The sequence below is a fragment of the Podospora pseudocomata genome, chromosome 7 (assembly GCF_035222375.1).
Source record: "Podospora pseudocomata strain CBS 415.72m chromosome 7, whole genome shotgun sequence".
NCBI lineage: Eukaryota > Fungi > Ascomycota > Sordariomycetes > Sordariales > Podosporaceae > Podospora > Podospora pseudocomata.
This window is the reverse complement of record NC_085891.1, coordinates 3818358-3840783: the sequence shown is the minus strand read 5'-3', so window position 1 is coordinate 3840783 and position 22426 is coordinate 3818358. Positions and strand designations below refer to the sequence as shown.

The 22426-nt window shown below is 53.5% G+C and overlaps 7 protein-coding genes and 1 non-coding gene across 8 annotated transcripts; 5 read left to right on the top strand and 3 right to left on the bottom strand.

Moving 5' to 3' along the window:
• The first annotated feature begins 1484 nt into the window (after positions 1 to 1484).
• QC762_700650 (uncharacterized protein) lies at positions 1485 to 5270 on the top strand. Its single transcript, XM_062892928.1, has 2 exons — positions 1485 to 3367; positions 3433 to 5270. Exons 1-2 carry the CDS (start codon positions 3224 to 3226, stop codon positions 4462 to 4464), a joined length of 1176 nt encoding a protein of 391 aa, XP_062739984.1. The 5' UTR covers positions 1485 to 3223; the 3' UTR covers positions 4465 to 5270.
• A 2554-nt stretch (positions 5271 to 7824) lies between these two features.
• QC762_0115940 (uncharacterized protein) lies at positions 7825 to 10255 on the top strand (the record flags this gene model as incomplete). The annotated part of the gene is made up of 4 exons (XM_062884354.1): positions 7825 to 8064; positions 8352 to 8449; positions 8622 to 8701; positions 8757 to 10255. 4 exons carry the CDS (start codon positions 7825 to 7827, stop codon positions 10253 to 10255), a joined length of 1917 nt encoding a protein of 638 aa, XP_062739983.1.
• An 833-nt stretch (positions 10256 to 11088) lies between these two features.
• On the bottom strand, positions 11089 to 14072 carry omh4 (O-glycoside alpha-1,2-mannosyltransferase 4). Its single transcript, XM_062892929.1, has 5 exons — positions 12898 to 14072; positions 12433 to 12831; positions 12290 to 12376; positions 11853 to 12237; positions 11089 to 11786 (listed from the first exon to the last, which is right to left on the bottom strand). The coding sequence occupies exons 1-5, from the start codon at positions 13179 to 13181 to the stop codon at positions 11445 to 11447; spliced, it is 1497 nt and encodes a 498-aa protein (XP_062739982.1). The 5' UTR covers positions 13182 to 14072; the 3' UTR covers positions 11089 to 11444.
• Positions 14073 to 14545: 473 nt separating this feature from the next.
• Positions 14546 to 14633, bottom strand: QC762_0115920. Its single transcript has one exon. It is a non-coding gene; the product is annotated as a tRNA-Tyr (tRNA).
• A 171-nt stretch (positions 14634 to 14804) lies between these two features.
• On the top strand, positions 14805 to 17139 carry QC762_700690 (uncharacterized protein; the record flags this gene model as incomplete). The annotated part of the gene is made up of 6 exons (XM_062892930.1): positions 14805 to 15713; positions 15768 to 15914; positions 15970 to 16219; positions 16275 to 16462; positions 16517 to 16799; positions 16855 to 17139. Exons 1-6 carry the CDS (start codon positions 15646 to 15648, stop codon positions 17137 to 17139), a joined length of 1221 nt encoding a protein of 406 aa, XP_062739981.1. The 5' UTR covers positions 14805 to 15645.
• QC762_700695 (uncharacterized protein) lies at positions 16488 to 18447 on the bottom strand (the record flags this gene model as incomplete). Its single annotated transcript, XM_062892931.1, has 2 exons — positions 16488 to 17952; positions 18151 to 18447. The coding sequence occupies 2 exons, from the start codon at positions 18445 to 18447 to the stop codon at positions 17323 to 17325; spliced, it is 927 nt and encodes a 308-aa protein (XP_062739980.1). The 3' UTR covers positions 16488 to 17322.
• A 685-nt stretch (positions 18448 to 19132) lies between these two features.
• Positions 19133 to 20080, top strand: QC762_700700 (uncharacterized protein; the record flags this gene model as incomplete). Its single annotated transcript, XM_062892932.1, has 1 exon — positions 19133 to 20080. The coding sequence occupies one exon, from the start codon at positions 19133 to 19135 to the stop codon at positions 20078 to 20080; it is 948 nt and encodes a 315-aa protein (XP_062739979.1).
• Positions 20081 to 20346: 266 nt separating this feature from the next.
• On the top strand, positions 20347 to 22250 carry QC762_700710 (uncharacterized protein). The gene is made up of 5 exons (XM_062892933.1): positions 20347 to 20446; positions 20499 to 20543; positions 20604 to 21048; positions 21115 to 21575; positions 21634 to 22250. The coding sequence occupies exons 1-5, from the start codon at positions 20434 to 20436 to the stop codon at positions 22104 to 22106; spliced, it is 1437 nt and encodes a 478-aa protein (XP_062739978.1). The 5' UTR covers positions 20347 to 20433; the 3' UTR covers positions 22107 to 22250.
• Positions 22251 to 22426: the final 176 nt, after the last annotated feature.

The window sequence follows — 22426 nt, the reverse complement described above, 5'->3', positions numbered from 1 at the left end:
TCATGTGACAGTGATCATGCTGGGGTACATAGTTGTCGCCAGGAACGAAGGAACCGCGGGTCAGTTCAGACGAAGGTAAGCACCAACGTATGTGATGATCCTATGATGGCCATCTAGAACAATTCTCCCGGAAATAAGAGCACGATTTCCGTCAATAGCATTGTCTGGTTCCTGATTTGGATCGACTATGAGACTTGAGTCGCAATGCTTACTCGTAGGCTGCTATAATGTTGAGGGTTAGCTGGTTGTTATCCTTCGCGGTGTTTCCGATCGCTATTTGAAAGCATGACGGGAATGAGGGGTCGTTGTTCTCTTGTGATTCCCGCTGCCGTTTGGCCGTACGAGGTAGTTGATCCCCCAGCTGTGGGATTTGACCCGCGGCAGCAAATCTTCAAACCAAACACCAGGAGCGGCAAAAGAGTGTTTATGTCTCGAGCGTGATGCTGTCCAGGGTTTCCTGGGGCACTGGAAAGAGATATACCACAAGACGGCATCAATCCAGCATAACCAGATGGTGCTCTGTGAATCGGATAATCAGGCTTCAGCCTTGTCGGCCGGGGCATCTTGATGGGTCATGTTTCCAATCATGTTTGTTCGGCCGGTTCGCTGACTGATCTGATCTGGTCTGCTCGACAAGGCAAGGCAAAGGCAAGGCAAGGCAAGGCAAGAAAGGGGCGTCCATCCACAGTCCAGTTTCTGGGGACGAGATGGAGAGATGTGGTCCATGGTGGGGTCTGGGTCTGTGGGGGAGGCGGCCGAATGAGGAAAGGCCTGATACACGGCTGAGATTGCGCCAACGGCTTAGCGAGTTTTAAGGATGCCCCACCCAGGCCCGGAAGTCGATCGGAGACTGTAAGCAGGGGCCGTCCTGGCGCATATCCCCTGCCAGGATAAGTGGGTCGCATTAAGAGAGACGTCGCCTTCAGATGTCTGTTGTTTTTTGTCTTTACAATTAATTGCTCTAGTGTAAGGTGTGTGATGAATATGAAGGGGTGGTATCAAAGTGCTGTTTACGTACAGGGCAGCTTCTCGGCATGTGCCCCAAGGTGATAGGGCTAGGTCAAGATGTGGCCAGTGTAAATGGTTTCCCAGCCGCCGACCGTTCAGCCAGGCCACTGTCAGCGCATTCGTCTGGGTCAGCCGAGGGAAACTACTGCACTAGCAAGCGGCTACTCCCATGGGCAATTGGGCAAAGGAAGAAACATTGTCATGTTTCGAGCACGAAAATGTCAAACCAAACGAGCGGATTGGGTGGGCTTCCCCATGGGTTTTGCTTGGTTTTGGCCGTCTCTGCTTGGACGGGGGACGCGAAAAGGATGCCAATCGCGGGGCAGGTGGGGGCTTGGCTTTTACTCCCCCTCATCCCTGCAAGAGCCTCAGAACAGGGGCTGCCAGGGGTTGTAGCCAATCGCAGGTGGGCTACAGGCACACCAGGGCTACTTTGTGACACCTGGCTCAGGACAAGAACGACCAGCAAAGGGGGGCAGACCCGTGTCAAACGTCAGACACAGACCTTTGAATGCTCTGCTTTTCTCTCAACAACCTCGAAGCGACATCAATGCAGCCTCTCTTTTTGCCTGCGCCCAGAGGTCTCTCACTCGTCACCCATGTCCCTCTCTCTCTCTCTTTGCCCCTCCCTCGTCCGTCGACCCCACGATGCCCACGATATCCTCCCCGGCGCTCCGGCCGACCGTCGAACGGGCCCCAAGGCGGCAAACATCGCCCTCCATTCCGATATGCAAGCACGGCCTCGAAAGCGCCATCGAGTTCGCCCATTGGGGGCAGAGAAGACACAAACACCTCGATCAACAACAACGCCCGAACCGAACCGCCCTCTGATCGTGCTGTTTGGAGCGGCATGCCTCTCGGCTGTCCCGTCTGTTTTGAAGCATTGCTTCCCATCTATTTTGGCCAGCCGTCTCGTTTACCGAGTCGAGTCAGCGCTTCGAGATACATGCTCACCCTCTCCAGGTGGAGGAGAAACCTCGACAAACACAGTCTGCCTCCTGGTTGTCATCCCGCATGACTTGCCCCGGGCCTGTCTAGATGCCTGTCATCCAGACTCGTGCTCAGCCAGGCACCTCGGTCCATGGACGCTCCATGACCAGGGTAACGGACGGCGGTGGACATGCGCACGTCCATCCACCTAGCCAGATCCAACCATACCATGTCTTGGTTGATACATGAGCTTTCCTAAAGGGACCAGCTTGCGAACAGTCTCTTTGTTTTTTCTCCGATTCTTGATACCACGAATGCTACCGCATGCAAGTGCTTGCGGATCAGGTCGTTGCAACACCCTCTCAACGATATCTCCAAAGCTCGTATTTCCTCTGTTCGTTCATCACGGTCTCAGTGCCAGCGCCCCCAACGTCTCGGTGCCAATCCTGCCTGCTCTGTGCGTATACTACCTACTCATAACAGCACACAAAGGCCTGGGTCTACGGGACCATCGTCAGGCGGCTCCCACACACCCCTGCTCTGTCTTGGACTTCTTGGCTTGTCCACCATCCCGGGCCACGCCCCCAGGACTCCACATTGGTCTGTAACGGGCCTCAGAGCTGTTGTGTGTCTGCCCCCCTGTCTGCCCAGTGGGACTGGATGTGCCTCGAGCCGAACGTCATGCAACCCATAGCGGGCATTATTACCCATCCCTTCCCCCCGCCACGCCTCGTTGCTTTCTTCTCTTCTGTTTATTTCTCCTCCACCAAGGTCTTACCTGTGGATATCTTCATTTACCATCACGACGCTGTTGCGTGTGTGTCCCACTCTTTCTTCTTTCTCTTCTCGCAGCTAAACATAGTCACTCTTTGATCTTGCCCAACTAGCTTGGCTGCTTACATTCTTTTTTGGAGAGAGATTGGTTTCATTCTTCGACGACAGTATAATCTGGTTCATTATACTCGACTTTTTAAACAACTCCTTTTTTTTTATTTTTACCTCTTTCACAAACATTCGATTCGTTCCTTGTGCTCGTTGACATCGCTCCTCGGCAGCCGGTCACTCACTTCCTTGAGTGCTTGATCTTCCAACCCGAAACGAAACGACTCTTCGATTCTTACAGCAGCAAGTTCTGCTCGTTCCTTTTTTGAACAACCTTCGATTCTTGGGACATACCGCCTGGAAAAGACAGCTGGATCTGACAAACACGCCTCAGCACACTTTTCCTCGACTTGTTTTGGTACACTGAACAGCCGGAAAGGACAGAACCCTGTGAAATTGGATTATGATGTCCCCAACAATTCCCATGACGGGCCAAGCCGGGCCCTATACCCCGACCACCGACGCCATGGATCGTCATGAATACGGTGTCACAAAAAACAGAAAGGCAACTTCGACTGGTGGCGGGAGAGCATGGAGCGAGGAGGAGGTATGTGCCCAAGGGGGAAAGCAGTTGAGCGGGAAACCATTGTGTACTGACGCGGAATTGCGTAGGAGCTCTACCTTCTTCAGACACGTCTTCAGAAAATGCCCTACAAGCACATTGCCGCCCACTTGAAGAAGACGGAGCTCGCGTGCCGCCTTCATTATCACCAGCTCAGCCATGGCAGCAACCGCCGCAAGCGTACCACGTCCACGTCATCGGGATCCTCGAACAGCGGACACTCCCCTCCGCTTCACGGCTCGATTCCCTCGCCCATCCGGGAGCAGGACGATTCGCTCAGCCGATCTGCATCTCCTCCCGGCTCCGCACGATCTTATGGTTCGATCAGCCCAACTGGCATTCAGCTTCCCAGCATCATGACGGCTACCGCTTCCGCCAGCGCATCGCCCCGTCTGCCCACCATCCTTCCCAAACCGGCCTCGATGAAGCTCGCCCTCGCGTCTATTGGCGGTTCGGCCTCGGCGGGCACTTCCTCTCCAACGGCGTCTCGTGGGTATCCCACCCCGTTGCACGAAGTCCACCCACACAGCGCCCCCTTGACAGCCCCTTCTGGCTACCGTGGGTCCATGACACCAACCAACGGTTCGGCGCCTTATCCCTCCTACACGTCAAACAGCGGCCCTGCCCCCCATGGTCCAGGACGTCTGCGCCTGGACTGCTCTGCGCTCCCGCCTCCTCCGTCGGCCGGTCTTTCTGCCACCCCTTATTCTGCCAGCCACCCGGTGGATATGGGAAAGCTCAACGCCATCTACAATGCGCACCGTGCCTCTTTCTGGGCCAGCATCGCGGCTGAGTACGGCCCCGGTGCCAACCCCGTGGTCTTGGAGCAGGCATGGCGTGGACACAGCCCTACCTCCAGCTCCAGCTCTAGCTCCAGCTTGAGCCTGGGCATTGCTGCCCACACGCCCATTACGCCGATCGGTAGCCCTGACGATCACTTTTACAACGGGCAAAGCAAGCCTGACAAGACCAGAATTAGCGCCATCCTTGGCATTGATGCCAACCCGAGGAGTCCCAGGGAGAGAGAAATGGTGAGAAGATTGGAAGAAGAGAGGTGCTCGTTAGGAGTGGTCGGCGCTTGAGTGGAGGACATTTTCAGTCTTACAAGCCGCCTGCTCTGACGAGCATGATTGGTAAGACACAGGACTTCTGGGTGGTCTCAGTTGTTCCACGCTATCTTCTCTTCGTTCAGAATCTTTTAGGGGTGATGTTTTGGGGTGTTTTGCCATTTTCCTCTCCCTTTTACTTCTCGAGAGGCCACCAGGGCACCCGTGGGACACGGTGTTTCTTACTGGGGCCAGGGCTTCACCTTTTTAGTCGGAGTTTCTTTTTTTTCTTTTCTTTTGGAGCCTGATTCTTTTGCTTTGCTCCCTGTTGGTGCTGTTATACTTGGCGTTTTGCATGTTTGCTATGTTGTATGCCAGCTGAGAGTTGGGTCTTGGGCTGTAAAAAAGCCTTGGTGTCGAGTTTTATACAATGACCCTTCCCATTTTCTGTTCTTCCCTTTTTTGGTATGGCAGGGATCGATGGGAGGAAATCTATGATTGGGAAAGTTGGACGGATGCTACGGACGGATGCTACGGACGATGATGGATGAAGTGATGACTTCAACAAGACAACACACTTTGAACCAGCCACGATGACAACACCCACGCACGCCCTGCTACATACCTACATACACATCACATTCGAGATGTATGAGAAATGAGCCTCTTGTTGCCCCAGTGAAGGTGCTCTGTCGTTCTACTTCTTCTTGCTCTTGTTTCTTTCTCTGGAAGGTATACATGATGTTCAGCAATGAGGCGGATTTGCATGTCCTTTTTTCTTTTCTTCCATTTTCTTCATTTTCTTTTCATGGGGGGGTTTTGGGCGGCGATGGGTTGGGTGGAAGGGGCGAGCAGTGCATAGGTAGCGGGGGGTGGATAACCGGATAGGCGGTGGTGGTGTTGAGATGGGATTCGTGTACGATACATGACAGAGAGGAAGAGAAAAACGTGGGACTTCATCCCTGCCCTTTCGTGTTTTGTTCCCTGAACGTGGACCTTTCCCGTTTCCCTCTGTAAGAGGGCAAGAAGGGGAAAAAAATCAAGTGAACTGAACCTGAAACCGACGGAGCTAAGCAAAGCGTAGTGTCAACGGCGGGGACTCCGTTCACCATGGCCATGTCAATGCAAGCCAGTGCTGACCCCTGTTCTTTCTCCCGAGTCCTCCCCCTTCCTTTTGCAGGGCAGCCAAGCTTGTGCCCAATCCCGGGTCAACCCAAACTTGGACGGAAGGTGAACCCGAAATACCCAGAATGACACCCGAGAGGCTGTATCGCGTCAGGAGGTATCAAAATGATCAACATGGTGCAATGGTAGGGCAAGCAAGACAGGCGGTGCTCTTTCCGACAAGACTTGATAGGCACACAGATAGGTTCATGGAGGGGCGGCTATGTACTAGGTTGATTCCGCGCAGATAGTCCATGTCGGTGATGTCGAGGTGTGGTGACACAGGAACGCCGGGCATGCTTTCCTGATCAATAAGAGGCAGTCCCGATGCAGATGTGGTGTTCGCGGCAGAGGAACCGAACGGGACGGAGGAGGAGGCTCTTCTTTGACTTGGCCAGCCCAACTTGCCCAACTGCAAGATTTAAGTTGCAGCCGACCTCGGCTCTCTCTACCTACCTACCTACCTAGGCGTGACGGGAAGGTGTCAAGATGTGTCAAGACATGCCATCATCACGACGACAGAGACCCTCCACCACTACTGACACGACCATGACATGACCACTCACTGCCCGATCGATGCATCTGCCGCTCCATCATCCCCCTCGCACCAAAGGAAAAAAGGAACATCGGGAAAACCAACCGGACAGACTCTCGGCTCTTGGCTGATGAGCCCTGTCCACATGCTCGCTACCCGTCCTCGACGTTGCACTCGACGACACAGTCGCTCATGCAGCAACGGTCGGCTCCCGAGCCCCGGGCCCGCCGTCTTCGGCTTCATTGGGCCACCAGTTCGAGCTGGCCGTCTTGTTGGTGAAGCGAATCCGGCACTGAGAGGAAGACGGCATTCTTGCAGATTCCCGCATCGAAATGTGTTGTGTGGCATTGGCGGTGGGGGGAGTTGTCATCCGGGCCTTCTTTCCCCTGTGGTCAACATGTCATTGACAGGAACGAACCCCGTCGTCGTCCACTCGGGCGAATCGACTGATAAAGGCAAGCCGTTGAAATCCACACTCGGCGGACACCCACGGCCCCGAGCTTTTTTTTCTTTCTCCATATCTGCCAACCTGCCAGCCTGCTCGCCCTGTCCACCACGTGTAGGTAGTGGTAGGGATCGCATCCGCCGTTCGTTGACTGGCAGGGAACCGATCCATCCTGCTGACTGACGCAAAGTTCTGGTTCTGGCGGGAGCAGTTCATGGCGAATGCGAGTGAAGTGTGTGGGCTCCCGGGCCTTCTTCAGACAGACAGACATGGTAGGGCTCCGGCGCCGAGTTGAGGGGGACCGGGCATGGCATGCCTCGTCGTCTCGTCTCCCACCGCCCTTTTCCGTGGTTCCGCCCTGTCCATCCTGCAATTTGGCCTTTCAAACCCGCAACCCAGACACTTGATGACTGTTCAACAGGCTGTGGCCGAGTACCTACCTTATCTGGAGCAACAAAACTGCTCATACCTAGCTACCGTGAGAACACCTTGGGAGCACCTGGCTTTTTAGTCCAACTCATCAAGATCGGACCGTTACCGGCGACTGGGTTCTGTGTGACCTTTTTTCTTTTTTTCCTCTTCTTTTTCCTTTGGAAATTGTTCAGTTGATTTCGCGTTTGCCCGAAGTGGAGCTGCCCAGGACCTGCCAGGAACGCTTTCCTAGCGGACTCCACAGCCGGTAACCAACCACCAGGCGGAGCATCCAGGGCAGCCGGCCGCTGTTGCTGTTGTACATCACGGGCAAGGTTTGGCTGTCGTCAGGGTATCTCCAGATGGAGATGCTCCCGAGCTGACAATTCCATTGATCCCCGGGAGCTCGGCTGGCCACCTGGCTTGAACAAAGGACTGCTAACTAGCGGTTCCTGGCAAGCTCCCGTTCTCCTGGCCCTTTCCCTTTGCCACATCTCGTCATGTGAAGAAGAGCCGAGAGCAGGAACAACTCTGGAACCGGGAGCAACCAGCGAGCGGCCTTGGGTATCCGTGCCTGGCGTGCGAGAGGAAAATCCTTACGATATTTATATCCGGTCCCCCTTCCCACCAAACCTTTCCCTTGGCTCTTCTAGAAGCGCATACTCTTCCTCGTCCGTCCACCAAACGTTCACACCCTTGTCACCGGGTGTTTCCCTGGACCTACCTCTCTCTGCCTCTCCCTTATTCACTCACTCTCTCTCACACCCACAATCGCTGACCAGAGTCGGCCAAAAACTCAGAGAAAGATCACGACCACTTCGACTCACAACTCACAGTCACAATGGCACCTCACGCGGAAGAGTCGGTGGGGACCCATACCGGGCACGAGAATGTCCAACACCAGCAAGAGAATGAGCGCAACATGCCCAAGCCTGGCGAATACATCCAGTTCGACCATCTTCCCGCCGGGGGCCCTCTGAACCGCTGGTCTCACTTCATGACCCGGGACCACGATTATCCCGGAGCCCAGGCAAGTCTTTTTGCTCTTTATTTCTCTCAAAACTACCGAACGGAGGAGCCAGTTGTCGAAATCCCGATACAAGCCGGCCCACCGGTTCAGCCTTGGGCTGCGGGAAGCTGCGGAAGCTCTGCTCGGCAGAAGCAATCGTATCTCTATTACCTATCTTTACCCTTTCCAGACGTCGGGCCTGAGGGGTAGTTAGCTCCTAGCTTTTGTGGGGCTGGCTTCTTGAGCTTGCTGATCTAGTTGATGGGAGGGAAGCTGCAAGATAAAAAACAACGGGTGGTGGTGATGATGCTAGCGTTGGGCAGAATGGCTAATATGGGAACTCTTTTTTCTTTTTGCAGGCTATGCTTTACTCGGCTGGTGTCCCCAATAAGGACATGATGAAGAATGCGCCCCATGTGGGAATCGCTACTGTTTGGTGGGAGGGCAACCCGTGCAAGTGAGTTGCCTATTCTGGATGTCCTTTTGGGAGCAAGGAATGAAACTAACAGCGGTGATTTACTACAGCACCCACTGTGAGTCAGGCCTGGTGGTGGTGTATGTCTGAGAGAGAGTCACTAAGTCGGTTGCTGATGTGTGGTAGTGTTGGATCTTGGCATCATTGTGAAGAGGGCCGTTCAGAAGCAAAACATGCTGCCCTGGCAGTTCAACACCATTGGTGTGTCGGACGGCATCACCATGGGCTCGGAAGGTGGGTTGTTGGGACACAATGGCTTGGCTTCACATACTTACCACTCTCATTGTAGGCATGCGTTTCTCTCTGCAGTCCAGAGAGATTATCGCTGACAGTATCGAAACGGTCACATGCGCCCAACGCCATGACGCCAACATCAGCATTCCCGGTTGCGACAAGAACATGCCCGGTGTGATCATGGCCGCTGCTCGCCACAACAGACCTTTTGTCATGATCTATGGCGGTACCATGCGCAGAGGCCACTCCCAGCTTCTCGACAAACCCATCAACATCTCGACCTGCTACGAAGCTGTGGGCTCCTACAGATACGGTGTGCTCAAGGCCAGCTGCAAGAAGCAGTCCGGTGCCGAGGCTACCGCCAGCGAGGTCATGGACGATATCGAAGAGCATGCCTGCCCCGGAGTTGGTGCGTGCGGCGGCATGTACACGGCCAACACGATGGCCACAGCCATTGAAGCCATGGGGTTGTGCCTTCCCGGGTCCTCGTCATTCCCCGCCGAATCTCCGCAGAAGAGAAGCGAGTGCGAGCGGGCCGCCGAGGCCATCCGCATCTGCATGGAGAAGGACATTCGACCCCGCGACCTGATCACACGCCGGTCTTTCATGAACGCCTTGAAGCTCACGATGGTGCTCGGCGGAAGCACCAATGCCGTTCTGCATTTTCTGGCCATGGCCAACTCGGCTGATGTTGACCTCACTTTGGAGGATATCCACCGCGTCTCGGAGGCCACCCCGTTCCTGGCGGATCTGGCCCCGTCTGGCAAGCATTACATGGAGGATCTCTGCAACGTCGGTGGCACTCCCGCAGTCCTCAAGTATCTGATTGCTGTTGGCCTTATCGACGGCGGCATTCCCACGGTCACGGGCAAGACTCTTGCTGAGAACGTCTCGAGCTGGCCTTCGCTCGACCCCGGCCAGACCATCATTCGGGACATTACGAAGCCCATCAAGAAATCGGGCCATTTGCGTATTCTCTACGGCAACTTTGCTCCCGGTGGCGCCGTGGCCAAGATCACTGGCTTGGAAGGCGACTTCTTTACCGGCAGGGCCCGCGTGTTTAACAAGGAGCACGAGCTGAACAGCGCCCTTTCCGCGGGTCTCATCAAGGATGAGGAGGAGGGCCAGGTCTTGATTGTTCGCTACGAGGGTCCCAAGGGCGGCCCGGGCATGCCCGAGCAGCTCCAGGCCAGCGCCGCCATCATGGGTGCCGGCTTGAAGAAGATTGCCCTTGTCACGGACGGGCGCTACAGCGGTGCCAGCCACGGGTTCATTGTCGGCCACGTTGTCCCCGAGGCGGCTGTGGGCGGGCCCATTGCCCTTGTGGAGGATGGCGATCTCATCACTATTGACGCTGTCAAGAACAGCATTGATATCATTGAGGCTTCGGGCATCAAGGGCGCCGCGGGCATTGCGGCGGAGCTGGAGCGTCGTCGACGGGGGTGGAAGCCGCCCAAGATGAAGCCTGTGAGGGGCGTCCTAGCCAAGTATGCCCGTCTTGTGGGCGATGCCAGCCATGGTGCTGTTACCGATGCTGGCGGTCCGGCTTGGTAAGTCTTTTTCCAGTTTGCTCTCTTCTCTCGCTGCTGCTTTTCGATTCTTTCTTTCTCTCTCTCTCTCTCTCTCTCTGGGCGGGGGCTTTTTCTATTAGTTTTCGGCGTTTTTTTCTTTCTCTTGTCTCGCTGCAAAAGTCTGGAATGGTTGGGAAAAAGATACCAAATCAGAGCATGGCGTGGGGCGTGGGAACGGTTGGCGTTTTTTTTTATGGAGGGGTGTATTCCAGGCGTTTGCTTTTTCTTCCTACGGGTCTCGGGAAGAAGGGATAGAGGGATAGATTTTTTCTGGGGACAGGCAATAATGAATGGCGTCGGGTTATAGAAGAAAAGGGCAGTGATCAAGGGACGAGATGACTGGGAATTGAGAGGGCTTTTGTTATAAGAAGGGGTTCTTTTAGGGATCTTGTCGTGGTGGTGGTGATCAAGAGGTTTTTGTCGGTATATGGTTTGTAATGTCTTAATCACCTCTTTGCTTCTTAGTCTGGTACTCTCCCCGGGGTGGGGGGGTAAATAAGAGGGGGTTTCGTAGAGAAAAAATAGAGAGTTATTGAGTTTGGCTGTGTTATTTTGTTCTGTGTTGATGTAAATGAGATGACTGAACACTGATCTCGCCCCTTTGCTGTATGCATATATTTCTTCCTCACTAACGCGGAGATATATCTGAAAGGTGAATGGTTTACACTGTTGCTCGTGGCCATTATGCTACATATCAAGACATCTTCGTCCAAAAATCCATAAACAAGATCAAGCAACACGCAACAAAACAGGTATACAACAGAATAAAATAACCAGCATTGTAACATGACTTTATCAAAGCGCGCCCGCCCCGATCATCCCCAATGCAAAGTGCCGGCCCCGGTTGAGATTGTGGTGATTTTTGCTATGTGACAACAATGTGTGTGTGTTTGTGTGTGTAGTGTAGTGTGTAAACAAGAAAGCTCCATAAGGGAAAAAGGGGCAATAATTCCACAGTAGCAAAGCTAAGCTACCAGAGTTTCGCCGCCATCTATTTACGGTCATGGCCTCATTCCTAATATGCCATGTCCTATCCGTCCGTCCATCCATCTTTTTGCGAAAAGCAGGTTCAACAAGACCCGTTCGGTATCATTATGGGTAAAAAGTTGTACACTGCTCGGCAGCTGGGTTTGCTATACTCGACAAGAGTTGCAGCTTCATTACGTCTTCGATCAAGGACTCGCCCATCCACCGGCAACATCAACCCACTCGGCCAAGCAGCTGCCCTCCTTGCCTTCGACGTCCACAATGTCCGTGTCGCAGCGGCAGCGGCAGCCCACACCGTTCTCCTTGGGTGTGTCCCACTCCTCCCAGTACTTGTCCTCCTCAACACGCTTGCGCTCATCGGTGGTGGTCTCCTCAAGCCAGGGCTGACGAGGCAGCTGGCGCGCGGGAGCGTTGGCGGGGCAGTGCTGAATCGTGGTGTGGCGGTAGCCAAAGTCGCGGAAATAATGGATATCGCGAGGGGCGAGGAGAGCACCGGCGGCAAGGGAGTGGATGGGTGCATCACCCCACTGTGTAGCAAGATCAGTACGACTGGATAACCAAAAGGGGGGCAAAGGCAAAAGAAAAGAACATACCCGCTCCATCCAGAAACCGCCACTGCGGTCCATCATCTGGAAGAAATCCTCATACGCCTTACTCCGGAAGAAATCGAGACGGGCAATCTCAAAGTTGGACCAGAAATGGCACATGTTGTACTTTTCGCCCTCCATTCCTTCCGGGTCAATCTCGGGCTGCTTGCTGCGCAGAATCTCATCGGGAAGCTGGGGCGCAGGGGGCTCGGGCTTCTTGTCGGGCTGGGGCTCGACGAACATCTCCCAAAGACCCTGGGAAGTCAGGTTGTTGAGGCGCTTGTAGGCGGAAGCATAACGGAAGATGTTGGGGACAGTTTCGCGAAGCTCCTTGACGGCAATGGTAAAGCCATAGGTCTTGTTGTGCTCAATCATGGCAAGAAAGGGGTCACTGAAACCGGTTAGCAGTCTGAATGCCGACAGAGAACCAAGAGAAGACATACTAAGTGATATCGCAGAAATAGCTGATCTCTGGCTCCAGGCGCCAGTACCACTCGTACTTGGCAAGGAGCTCGTGCTTGTAGAAGAATCTGCATCTGGTCAGTATACTGTGCAGCTCGAGCAACAGAGTGGTGGGGTAACCTACCCAGAGTAGAAGCGGCACATAAAGTGGTAGCTCTCCATGCCGCCGTACATAATGGCGTTGTCTCCCTGCTTGTTGATGCCCTCCTTGGCGACCTTGGGGTCAATCCAGTCAGGGTACCCCCACATGTCCGGACCAACCTTGCCAAACTCGACGTTGGCCTTGGTGTAGTTCTTGACGGTGTCCATGAAGGTCTGGTTGAAGTCGCCATCGTTGAGGAAGACGTAGGGGTAGTTGTACCACCGGTTGAAGTGGCGCTCGATCGACTTCATGGACTGGATAACACCATCCAGCTCCTTGTTTCTCGCGAGCACGACAAAGGCGGCATTGGCGCGGGGCTTGCTGGTATCTGGCTCGAGGCATCCGGTAACGAACACCTTGTCGTGCTTTTCACTGATTTTTCTGTAGAGACGACACAGTCAGCACACGCTCCGAGAGAAGGGCCCTGGGGTACGGGACGAAGCTCACCTTATTGCTGGTGGGGCGCCAGCAGGTATTAATATTCTCCCGGGATTGCTGGGGTGTCTGACGAAGAGCACAAGGATGAGGATGACGACGATAACGGGGAAGAGAACAACGACGCCGAGGGGCACCGATACGCTCGAGTTACCCCGTAACCTCATTGGCCTTTTGAGGTAGGCCAGGCGGGTAGCCCATGTTTTTCGTTTGCTCTTGTCCTTTTCATCTGTGACGGGGAGTGCCAGACGGGCTCCGGCGGGGACGAACTTGCCAGCTCGTCGGAGGAGATCCATCGTGACGGATTTTCTGGGGCGGGAAGCCAGCCAGCCAGCGACGGAAGTGGTTTAGAGGTCGGTCGATGCGAGGATACAGAAGTGCGAATGGAATCAATTATGCGCCGTCCGCCCAAGGGTGTGCTCACAGGCCCAGACGACCGACAATTAAAAAAGGGTTTCTTTGGATCAACAAGGCAATTCAAGCGTCGTCCACCATATCCGTAATGTTCAAATATCAGTTCGTTCGTCGTGGCAGGAGAGAGCGAGCGGCAGGGAAAGAATGAATTCCCTTTGTCTGACGAGGCGGTTTGAGGATGTGGTTGTGTTGTGGTAGTGGTAGTGAGTGTGTGGTCGCAGGGAAAGGTCGGCTTTCGTTTTACGCGTCAGGAGGTGAAAACTGGGGAATTGAATCGGATCGGATTGGACACGGGGGGCGACCCTGGGTGTGGTGGGACTTTGCAGTTGTGGCCTTGTGTGGTCTTGTTGTTGCGTGCTCCTCGTCTGTCGGTTGTTGGGTAGCGATGGTCCAAGGAGACACACTTGGACGATGTCTATCTCTTGTATTCTTCTTGCTCTTCTTCTTCTACTCTCACCGTCCGTCGTTGGCGAAAAAAAAAAAGGAGATGATGGTATTCGTTCACAAGAGAAAATGTTAGTCGAGATTGCGACCATCCCCAATCGGTACGTACCTGGTGGACATGCCCAGCGAGAGCTTGTTCACCAAAAAAGTTCTAGGCCAAGAGCCAGGCACAAGAAAGGGCCCGAGCGTTGCCCTTGGCTCCGATGAATCTGTCTGCCAGATGGCCTGCAGCTGTCTGCCAACTAACTTTCGTCATTGCCCCTTTTTGGATGCAGCACACTGATCCACCATCACTGCGCAGCCTCAGGGTTCCTTGCGTTGGAGATGGCTTCTTCCTTGGGAGACTTCTCAACAGTGTCTGAGTGCCTGGAGAGTCCTGAGTTTCAAACAACGGCTCAACCACCGCGTGGTGTTGAAACGTTACAGTGCCACAAAGCTTTGTGTTTTGCCCGAGCACACACAACACTCTACGTCACTCTCTTTACAGTCCACGTTTTTCCGTCTGGCAACAGTGGGGAAAACGTTGGAGTACCAACCTACTAGGTCAATATCGACAGCAGGGCAGCTCAGTTTTCGTGATGGAAATTGTCCGAGTATTTCAATCTGCAAGTGCAATGGCACGCTTTGAACAGACAATCAGCAGAATGCTTTTCGAAGATTGTCAAAATCTCTTACTATTGTGGCCATGATGGCCATTCAAATGTTCAGGACTCGCGAAATCCAAAGTTTACTGATATGTGATGTCAAAGAAAAGTTGCTAACTTAGGATTACTATATCCGACTTAAAAATGTAACAATAAAACCCCTTGTGGTGTAGTTGGCTATCACGTTCGGCTGTAAAGGAATTTATTGATACCGAAAGGTCACCGGCTCGATTCCGGTCGAGGGGACTCAAATATTTGCTGTTTTCGTCACCACCCTTGGTGAGGGGAAATATTTTTTTGGTGCCATGACTCGTTACACCAGGGTTGGGGTTGGATGTTTGTCCTGTCTTTATGGCGATGGCAAAGACAGAACAATACCTTCGACCTACCTCCGTCATCCGAAAAAACCGAGACGGCACGCTGGATGCGAGCCTCCTCGGGAACCGAGCAGGAGAAGACATCTGCCGCGATCTGGATACCACCAAACGCGGGGTGGGTGTGTGGGCGTGTACCTCCTTTATCATAAGCGCGTTATACAGCTCACCTCTATTTATTTTGCCCTCTTTCTGGCACCCGGCTCAATTAGGCCCAGTTTCAACTCGTCCAGATCGACCTTCGCCCATCCACCCAGGTATTTACCCAGTAATCCAATCATTGTGTTTTGTTCAAGATGATAGGTACACGCCTGCTATCATTGTATTACAAGATCCTGCACGGAGCATGTTTTCAGAAGCAAGTTACATTTCTCGAGATTTATACATTGGATTTTGGGCACAAAATAGATGGTATCCTCAGCAGATGACTGTCATTGGTGTGATAGATATTAGGGGCGTGGATGAGTGCGAGCAAGAAAAGATGAGACGTGAGAAGTAGCCCAAGACATGCACGTTCGCACATGTGAGAAGAATTTCAGATAATCATTCCTCTTCTAGTTGGCGGCAGATAGATGGCCTGCTATCCCAACCTCTTGGCTCTCTATCGGAAGGCATCGTAATCAACTAGGCGCGCAAGTCATAGGATCCGGCCGATATTGGACATGACGACGCCGGCGTCCGGCAACTCTCCTCGGCAGGGTCGATATTGGGGATTCGGAGGGTGAGATGGGAGGTAGGCAATAGAGGGTCAAGACGGTGGAGGTACACATGGACATGAAATAAGGGAAATAAAAGCTGAACTGCTCTGCTTTTTACCTTTTGTTTCCTTGTTGAGACAACCACGAGCCATACCTCTCAGAATTGTTGACCAAAGCAACATCGACATGAAAGGTATTCAAGGTGTTGTGCAATTGTCATTGCTCGTGGGGGCATGGGGGTGGGAATACAAGACGTAAGCACCACCTCTTCCACTTCATATGTCGAGCCTAACACACTCTCTCAATAGGAAGCGCAATCCTGCCTTTCCCCTCGACGTAGTCGACAAACTCCAGGATGAGACCATGCCCAAGGTCCAAGCCTGGCTGGACAAGCAGCACAAAGCGGGCAAAGCCACAAACTGCACGCTCGAGAATGCCGCCGTCAGACAAGAGTGGTATGTTTTCTGCCTCCTGACCGCCTGTCAAGCTGTTAGCTAACCAGCGTTGCAGGAGCGATATGACGGTCGAAGCCCGTCAAGAATACGTCCGGGCTGTCCTCTGCCTCCAGAAGAAGTCTCCCCGGGCACCCAAAAACAAGGTTCCTGGCTCACTCAGCCGCTTCGACGACTTTGTTGCCACACACATGACGCAGGCGGGAGAGCTTCACGGCCCAACGAATCTCTTTGCTGCCCATCGGTACTTCATCTACGTGTACGAGAAGGCCTTGAGAGAGGAGTGTGGGTATACAGGATACCAGCCGGTGTGCATTAGTCCTACTACCTAGCCCTGATGACCAGTTGCTGACATGAGGAAAGTACATGAACTACGACCGCTACGTCGCCGACCCCTTGAACTCTCTCCTCTTTGACGGGTCACCAGCCAGCATGTCCGGCAACGGCGAGCTCGCGCCCTACAACGGCATCCCTCAACCGTTTCCCCGTCCATACGATCGCATTCCTGCTGATCAAGGCGGCGGCTGCGTGACTACTGGACCCTTCAAGGAGTATGTTTCCCTTCTAGCTAACCCTATTTTGATACACCGCTGACAGTAACGAAGCATGGTAGTCTCCCTCGGCCCCAAGGGCTCCGTCGTCCGGGACATCCCCCCCAACCCCCAGCGCGACGGCCTCGGCTCCAACCCCCGCTGTCTCCGCCGTGATGTCAATCGGTTCAGCGTCGCCGGCGCAAAAGCAAACTACACCTACCACTTGATCACCCAGCACAACGACGTCGACAGCTTCTACAACAGGTACCTCGGCCAACCCCAGCTCAAGGGTGACCCCAATCCATGGGGTCTTCACAACGCGGGACATTACCTGATTGGCGGTGATCCCGGGGGTGTATGTTCTCCTAACCTTCGCCACCTTTTTATTTCGGCGCTAACATATGCTGAAGGACTTTTACTGCTCACCAGGCGACCCCCTCTTCTACTTCCACCACGGCGCGCTGGACCGCATCTGGTGGATCTGGCAGATGAACGACCCCGAAAACAGAATCAACGCCGTGCCCGGGCAGGCCATGCCTGGTGGCCACAACCACGGGAGACGACAGACCACCCAGCCGAAGAATGCACTCGACTCGGTCATCGACCTGGGGTGGACGGCGCCGGGGGTGAGGTTGGAGGAGATGAACGATCAGCTGGGTGGGTTGGGAGGGGAGATGTGCTATATCTATGTCTGATCACTTTTTCTCACTCACGGACAGAAGGGAGAGGGAAATTTCTCGGGCGAGGGGAATTTTGCAAGGGGGTTGAGATATGTTTCTATTAGAGAGTAGCAAAAATTACTCTATTTACCTGATTACCGACCCAATCATTCTTCCAGTTTGGAAGTACTATTATCCAACAGCTGAGCCACAAAAAAGTTAGTAAGAAGGTTTGGTAGTAACAGTGCTCACCTTCCGGGCAGTCGCCGAACCAAACTGAGACTGGTAACGCAGCGGGTTAGTAGTGCTCGCCAACAAGACCGTAGCAGTGCTGTCAGGGATGGGGGCGAGAGAGGTGAGTTTGGTCAGGACCGTCTCCTGCCCACCATCCAGAGACCTGATAATGTCGGCGTTGAAGCCGGCATTGGATCTGATGGTAGGCTGGGGGGCGGCGTCTGCGGGGATAGATTCCGATGAAGATGAGGGTGCCAGAGGCCCGAGGTATTTCCGAGCGAGCTTGAAGGAGGTGGTGAGGTAGGACCAGACGGTGGTGGCGACGAGCCAGACAAAGGCCCAGAGGATAGCCAACCAGGTCTTGGCCTGAGCCAGAGCCATCTCGGAGTAAGAGACAACTATGGGCTTGGCAGCGGCGAACCAGGTCCCGAGCTGAGGAATGACAACGGTGAAAGGGTAACTTAGCACGGCGCTGATAGTTGACCAGGCCCTGGCCACTTCGTCAGCAGCCTTGGTGGTGATAGATTCGGGAGTAACCTTGGCAGCTGGCTCCATGACAACACCGACCTTGCTAGCTTTGTGTTCGGGCGTCTCTGTTGTAGTCCCAAGAGGCTCCTGCGTGGATGAGCTGTCAGTAACTTGGGCCGGCTCTTGGTCTGGCTTTGCGGCCGGAAGCATAGAGTATCTGGAAGAGCGAGGCCGCCAGGTCAGCTTCGAGAAGTCGTCCTGGGCAATAGCATCCCTCAACGCCTCGAGCTTGTCTTTGACCATCTCGTCCCAGCAAAGAAAGGGTCGACCATACCAATCTCGAACACCAGTGTCGCGGTGCCAAAAGCATCTCTCCAAAGAATCAGTGAGTGTAAAGTGGGCGTTCTGAATCTCGGCAATCTTTTTGGCAAGCAGCTCCTGGTCGCCTTCTCCCGACCACAGTCCCTTTTCGTTTTGATCTTGCAAGGTTTGTAGCAGGTCCTCATAGGCACCATCAATCTGAGCCTGAGAAGCAGAAGCGGTCACATCAAGGATTGAGTAAGGACTTGAATGGGCGATTGCAAAGTCTACTAATGGCAGAGCCATCAGGAGGACGGCATAAATAACACCTGCGGTATACATTTTGTGTAGATGAGAGGCCTGCCTCTTGAGTGTATGTAATGCGGTGTGGTTGTTGTTTGTTGTGGATGATGCAGATAGATGATGAAGACTGCTGATGATGGGGGAAAACGCGTAGGAAGACTGTGAACCTGACCTTTCTTATATAAAACTAGTCTCCTTTGTCGAGTCTATCTGAACAATGCCTCAGTTCTGTCAAGCCTTTGTCAGCATAAACGGATAGTGTTCACGATACCCCTGTTGTTCAATGTGTCCTTGTCGACAACAATACTATTGTAAACATTGATCTTGAAAGTTGTATGAACAAGGACCAGCTGCTGCTTGGTGTGTGAAGACCCAAAACGCTAATAGATGCCGTTTGACTATTAGTTGGATATGCTTGCAAGACTGAAGTTTCTAGATGCGTGGTCAGCGGCGATGGTTATGGGAGCGGCGGAAACCGCCGATGTGGTTGGTAGGGACATCGAGCATATCGTGTCTTACCAAATCAGCAACTATGGCAAAACATCTCTGGGAGTGTCAACTGCGCCCTTTGAGTTCGTCATGGTTACTCACCCCACTTCCCCGCTTCTGTGACTCAATTTCATCACATCGAGACCTGACAATGACATATATACCTGTCTCGACACCAAAGAGTCGAGCCGTCATCTAAACCAGCCAAGGTAGCATCCCAAAACAGAAGATCAAAATGGCCCCCCTCAGCCTTGACTTTGTCACTGTCGATGTCTTCACAACAAATCGCTATGAGGGAAACCCCCTGGCGGTTGTCTTCGTCCCACCTTCTCAACGCTCGTTGGTGACTCAAGAGATCAAGCAGCGCATAGCCCGCGAGTTCAACCTGTCCGAAACAGTCTTTCTACATGCCGAATACAATGTCAAACCGGAAGCCACCACACTCGAGGTCAACATCTTCACGATCGAAGAGGAGCTCCCTTTTGCGGGGCACCCAACCATTGGCACTGCTTACCTAGTCCTTCACCACCTGGGCTGGGGACACGTCAACACCTTGTTGACAAATGCCGGACCTATTCCCATCAACGTCGAAGGAAGCCAAAACGTTAAGGCTGAGATTCCCCACGCGGTGCATGTCCACTCGTCCACTCTCTCCAGCCTCCTCGAAAAGTCCGAGTCATCAGACATCATCACAGCTGGCTTATCTCCTCACGATCAGATCCGGCAAGCTGAGCTCTTGGGAACAGTGGTGAGCATTGTCAGAGGAATGACCTTCATTCTCGTCAACCTCCCTTCCTTAGAGCTTCTGGCCAAAGTGACAGACTCGCCTCGCCTTCAATTTGACAAGATCCCCAACTTTCTGGACAAGGGAGAGTGGGAAAAGAGCTTTGTCGGTAGGTACTATTATGTCTATACCGACGAGGGGTCGAAGACAAAGGTTCAAACCAGAATGGTGGAGCTGGGCTTTGAGGACCCGGCCACGGGAAGCGCAGGGTGTACATTGGGCGCGTATCTGACCTTGACGGAAAAGAAGGGGGCAAGATATGAGATTACGCAGGGTGTTGAAATGGGCAGAAGCAGTGAGATTGTGGTTGAAACGAGTGTCACTGAGGAGGGGAAGGTCAAGGAAATCCACTTGGGAGGGACAGCGGTGTTGGTGATGAGGGGCAGTGTTGCTGTATGAATCAATGTGTGTTCCATCCTGAGGGAAAACAATGAGAAGGTGAAAGAGAGTACGTACTTAGGTACAAAGCAGAAAGAAATGAATCAGTTGAACAACGCTTTGGTTGTGACAAAGAGCAATAACGATGTTGAAGGGCTTATCGATAAGATAATTATGTATTCAACAGGCAAGTTATGCAAGATGTCCACAGTGTTTGAATTATGAATGACATTGCGCCAAGACGCCCCACACGAGTGCGACTGTGCGCGCGGGTCGCGTTCACTTTTGGTAGCCTCACAGTCCCAGGCTGACCGCAGTTGACCTATGGCCAAAAAAATCCAATTTTTACAGAGAACACCAGCAGATATCCAAAAATGCTTTGCGCACGTAAGTCGATACCGGAAAACTCTGGGATCGATCATTCGCTAATCTGACGCAGTGTCTGGCGAGGTTCCCGAGGAGCCTGTTGTTTCGAGAAAGACAGGTCAGTCTGCCGCAGTCGCAGCTCGAGAGGTCGCAAGCTAACCAACCTTCCGATGACCAGGCACTGTCTTTGAGAAGCGCCTAATTCTCAAGTACATTCAAGAAAACGGAAAAGAACCAGGCACCGAAGAAGAGCTCGACCCCGAAGACCTCCTCGATGTCAAGACCAGCCGCGTCGTCCGACCTCGTCCTCCGAATTTCACCTCTCTGCCGTCGCTGTTGAAGGCCTTTCAGGATGAGTGGGACGCGTTGGTATTGGAAGCATACAACACAAGGGAGCAGCTGTCTAGAACAAGAGAAGAGCTTGCGACGGCCCTGTACCAACACGATGCCGCCGTGCGCGTGATTGCGCGGCTGACCAAGGAGCGGGATGAGGCCCGGGATGCTCTTTCCAAGATCACCGTTGCGCCTTCGGCTGGCGGTGCTTCCAATGGCGATGCTATGGCGGTGGACAACGAGGGTCTCCCAGAAGGACTGGTGGAACATGTCAATGAGGTGCAACAACAGTACGTGGACACCAAGCTCTGGGCGAAAGGAGTAGCGATGACATGGTGCTGACTATTCTTTTGCAGGTTAACACAACGCCGGCGCGAGAAGCGACCCGCCCCAGAGAATTGGGCCACCCCAGACGAAGTCTCAGCCTTCCAGCAAACTGGGCACACCGATCTCTCCGTCTCGCAAGCCTCCTCCCTCGATGTCGAATCCGAGTATGCTGTCATTGGCGGGTTGGATGGCAAGGCCGATATCTATTCCATTCAGGGCAACACAGTGGAGCGCTCGCTGGATATCGGTGAGCCGGTAACATGTACGGTGTGGACGGGAAGCAAGGTTATCCTGGGTACCTCCAAGGGCTCGGTCAAGGTGTTGGACAGCGGCAGCGAGGTTGCTTCATTCCACGTACACGCCGGTGCAGTCACTGGTCTCACTGTGCACCCCGGTGGCCGTATCCTGGCCTCGGTTGGCGTTGACAAGAGCTTTGTCTTTTACGATCTTGAGACACTGCAACAGGTGTCTCGAGGCTACACGGATGCTGGTATGTTTCCCCCCCATTCGCTATATACCAAAACAAAAGTTGTTGACCAATTCACCAGCTCTGACATCCTGTGCCTTCCACCCCGACGGCCACTTTCTTGCTGCTGGCACACAGGCGGGAGACATTAATGTCTTCCGGACCAAGGATGGCGTCAAGGTTGTCAACTTTCACCTTGGGGCTCCTGTCCAGGCGCTGGTGTTCTCCGAGAATGGGTACTGGTTTGCGGCAACGGGCAAGGGCCAGCAGACGGTCACCATTTTCGACCTGCGGAAAGAGGGTGATGCGGCCAAGGCCAAGGAGCTCCAGACGGGCGATGCGCAGTCTCTTGCGTGGGACCGCACTGGGCAGTACCTCGCGACAGTTGGGTCCACTGGCGTCACGGTGCAAATGTATCTGAAGAAGGCCAAGGCGTGGTCCGAGCCACTCAGGACGAGCGTACCAGGCACGGCTATCCGCTGGGGAGCAGATGCGAAGTCTCTGGTGACGGTCAACAAGGAGGGTGTGGTCTCGGTGCTCAAGGAGAGTGCATAGAGGAGAAGGGTGAACATTGGAGAATCTGTGAGCTTGTAATATAGTGCAGATATTTGTTTAGTTTTGCTTTTCGGTGGCGCCTGAAAAACCAGCAATGGGTTTCTTTTCTCTTTTTTATTTTATTTTTTTACTCTCTGCACTGTAGCTGCCTGTTGCCTTGAAAGTGACCGTGTCTGTTGATGTGTGCTGCTGATAATATTCACTTTAGGCACTGGTACTTGGCAGGCATGCTGGTTGTGGACAACCTGGAAGATACTCCGTAACTGGCACCGTGAAACTAGCACAAATGACACTTGGTAGACTTTTAAACACAGTTAAAC

Bases quoted from the DNA above. Each gene is read 5' to 3' on its own strand.
- QC762_700650 (XM_062892928.1), top strand. From the start codon at position 3,224: ATGATGTCCCCAACAATTCCCATGACGGGCCAAGCCGGGCCCTATACC. The intron at 3,368-3,432 runs GTATGTGCCCAA...GGAATTGCGTAG, and splicing joins GAGCATGGAGCGAGGAGGAG to GAGCTCTACCTTCTTCAGAC.
- omh4 (XM_062892929.1), bottom strand. From the start codon at position 13,181: ATGGATCTCCTCCGACGAGCTGGCAAGTTCGTCCCCGCCGGAGCCCGT. The intron at 12,238-12,289 runs GTATGTCTTCTC...AACCGGTTTCAG, and splicing joins TATTTCTGCGATATCACTTA to TGACCCCTTTCTTGCCATGA. The intron at 11,787-11,852 runs GTATGTTCTTTT...CTTGCTACACAG, and splicing joins GCGGTTTCTGGATGGAGCGG to TGGGGTGATGCACCCATCCA.
- QC762_700710 (XM_062892933.1), top strand. The intron at 20,544-20,603 runs GTCAGTCTGCCG...TCCGATGACCAG, and splicing joins TGTTGTTTCGAGAAAGACAG to GCACTGTCTTTGAGAAGCGC. The intron at 21,049-21,114 runs GTACGTGGACAC...ATTCTTTTGCAG, and splicing joins GTCAATGAGGTGCAACAACA to GTTAACACAACGCCGGCGCG.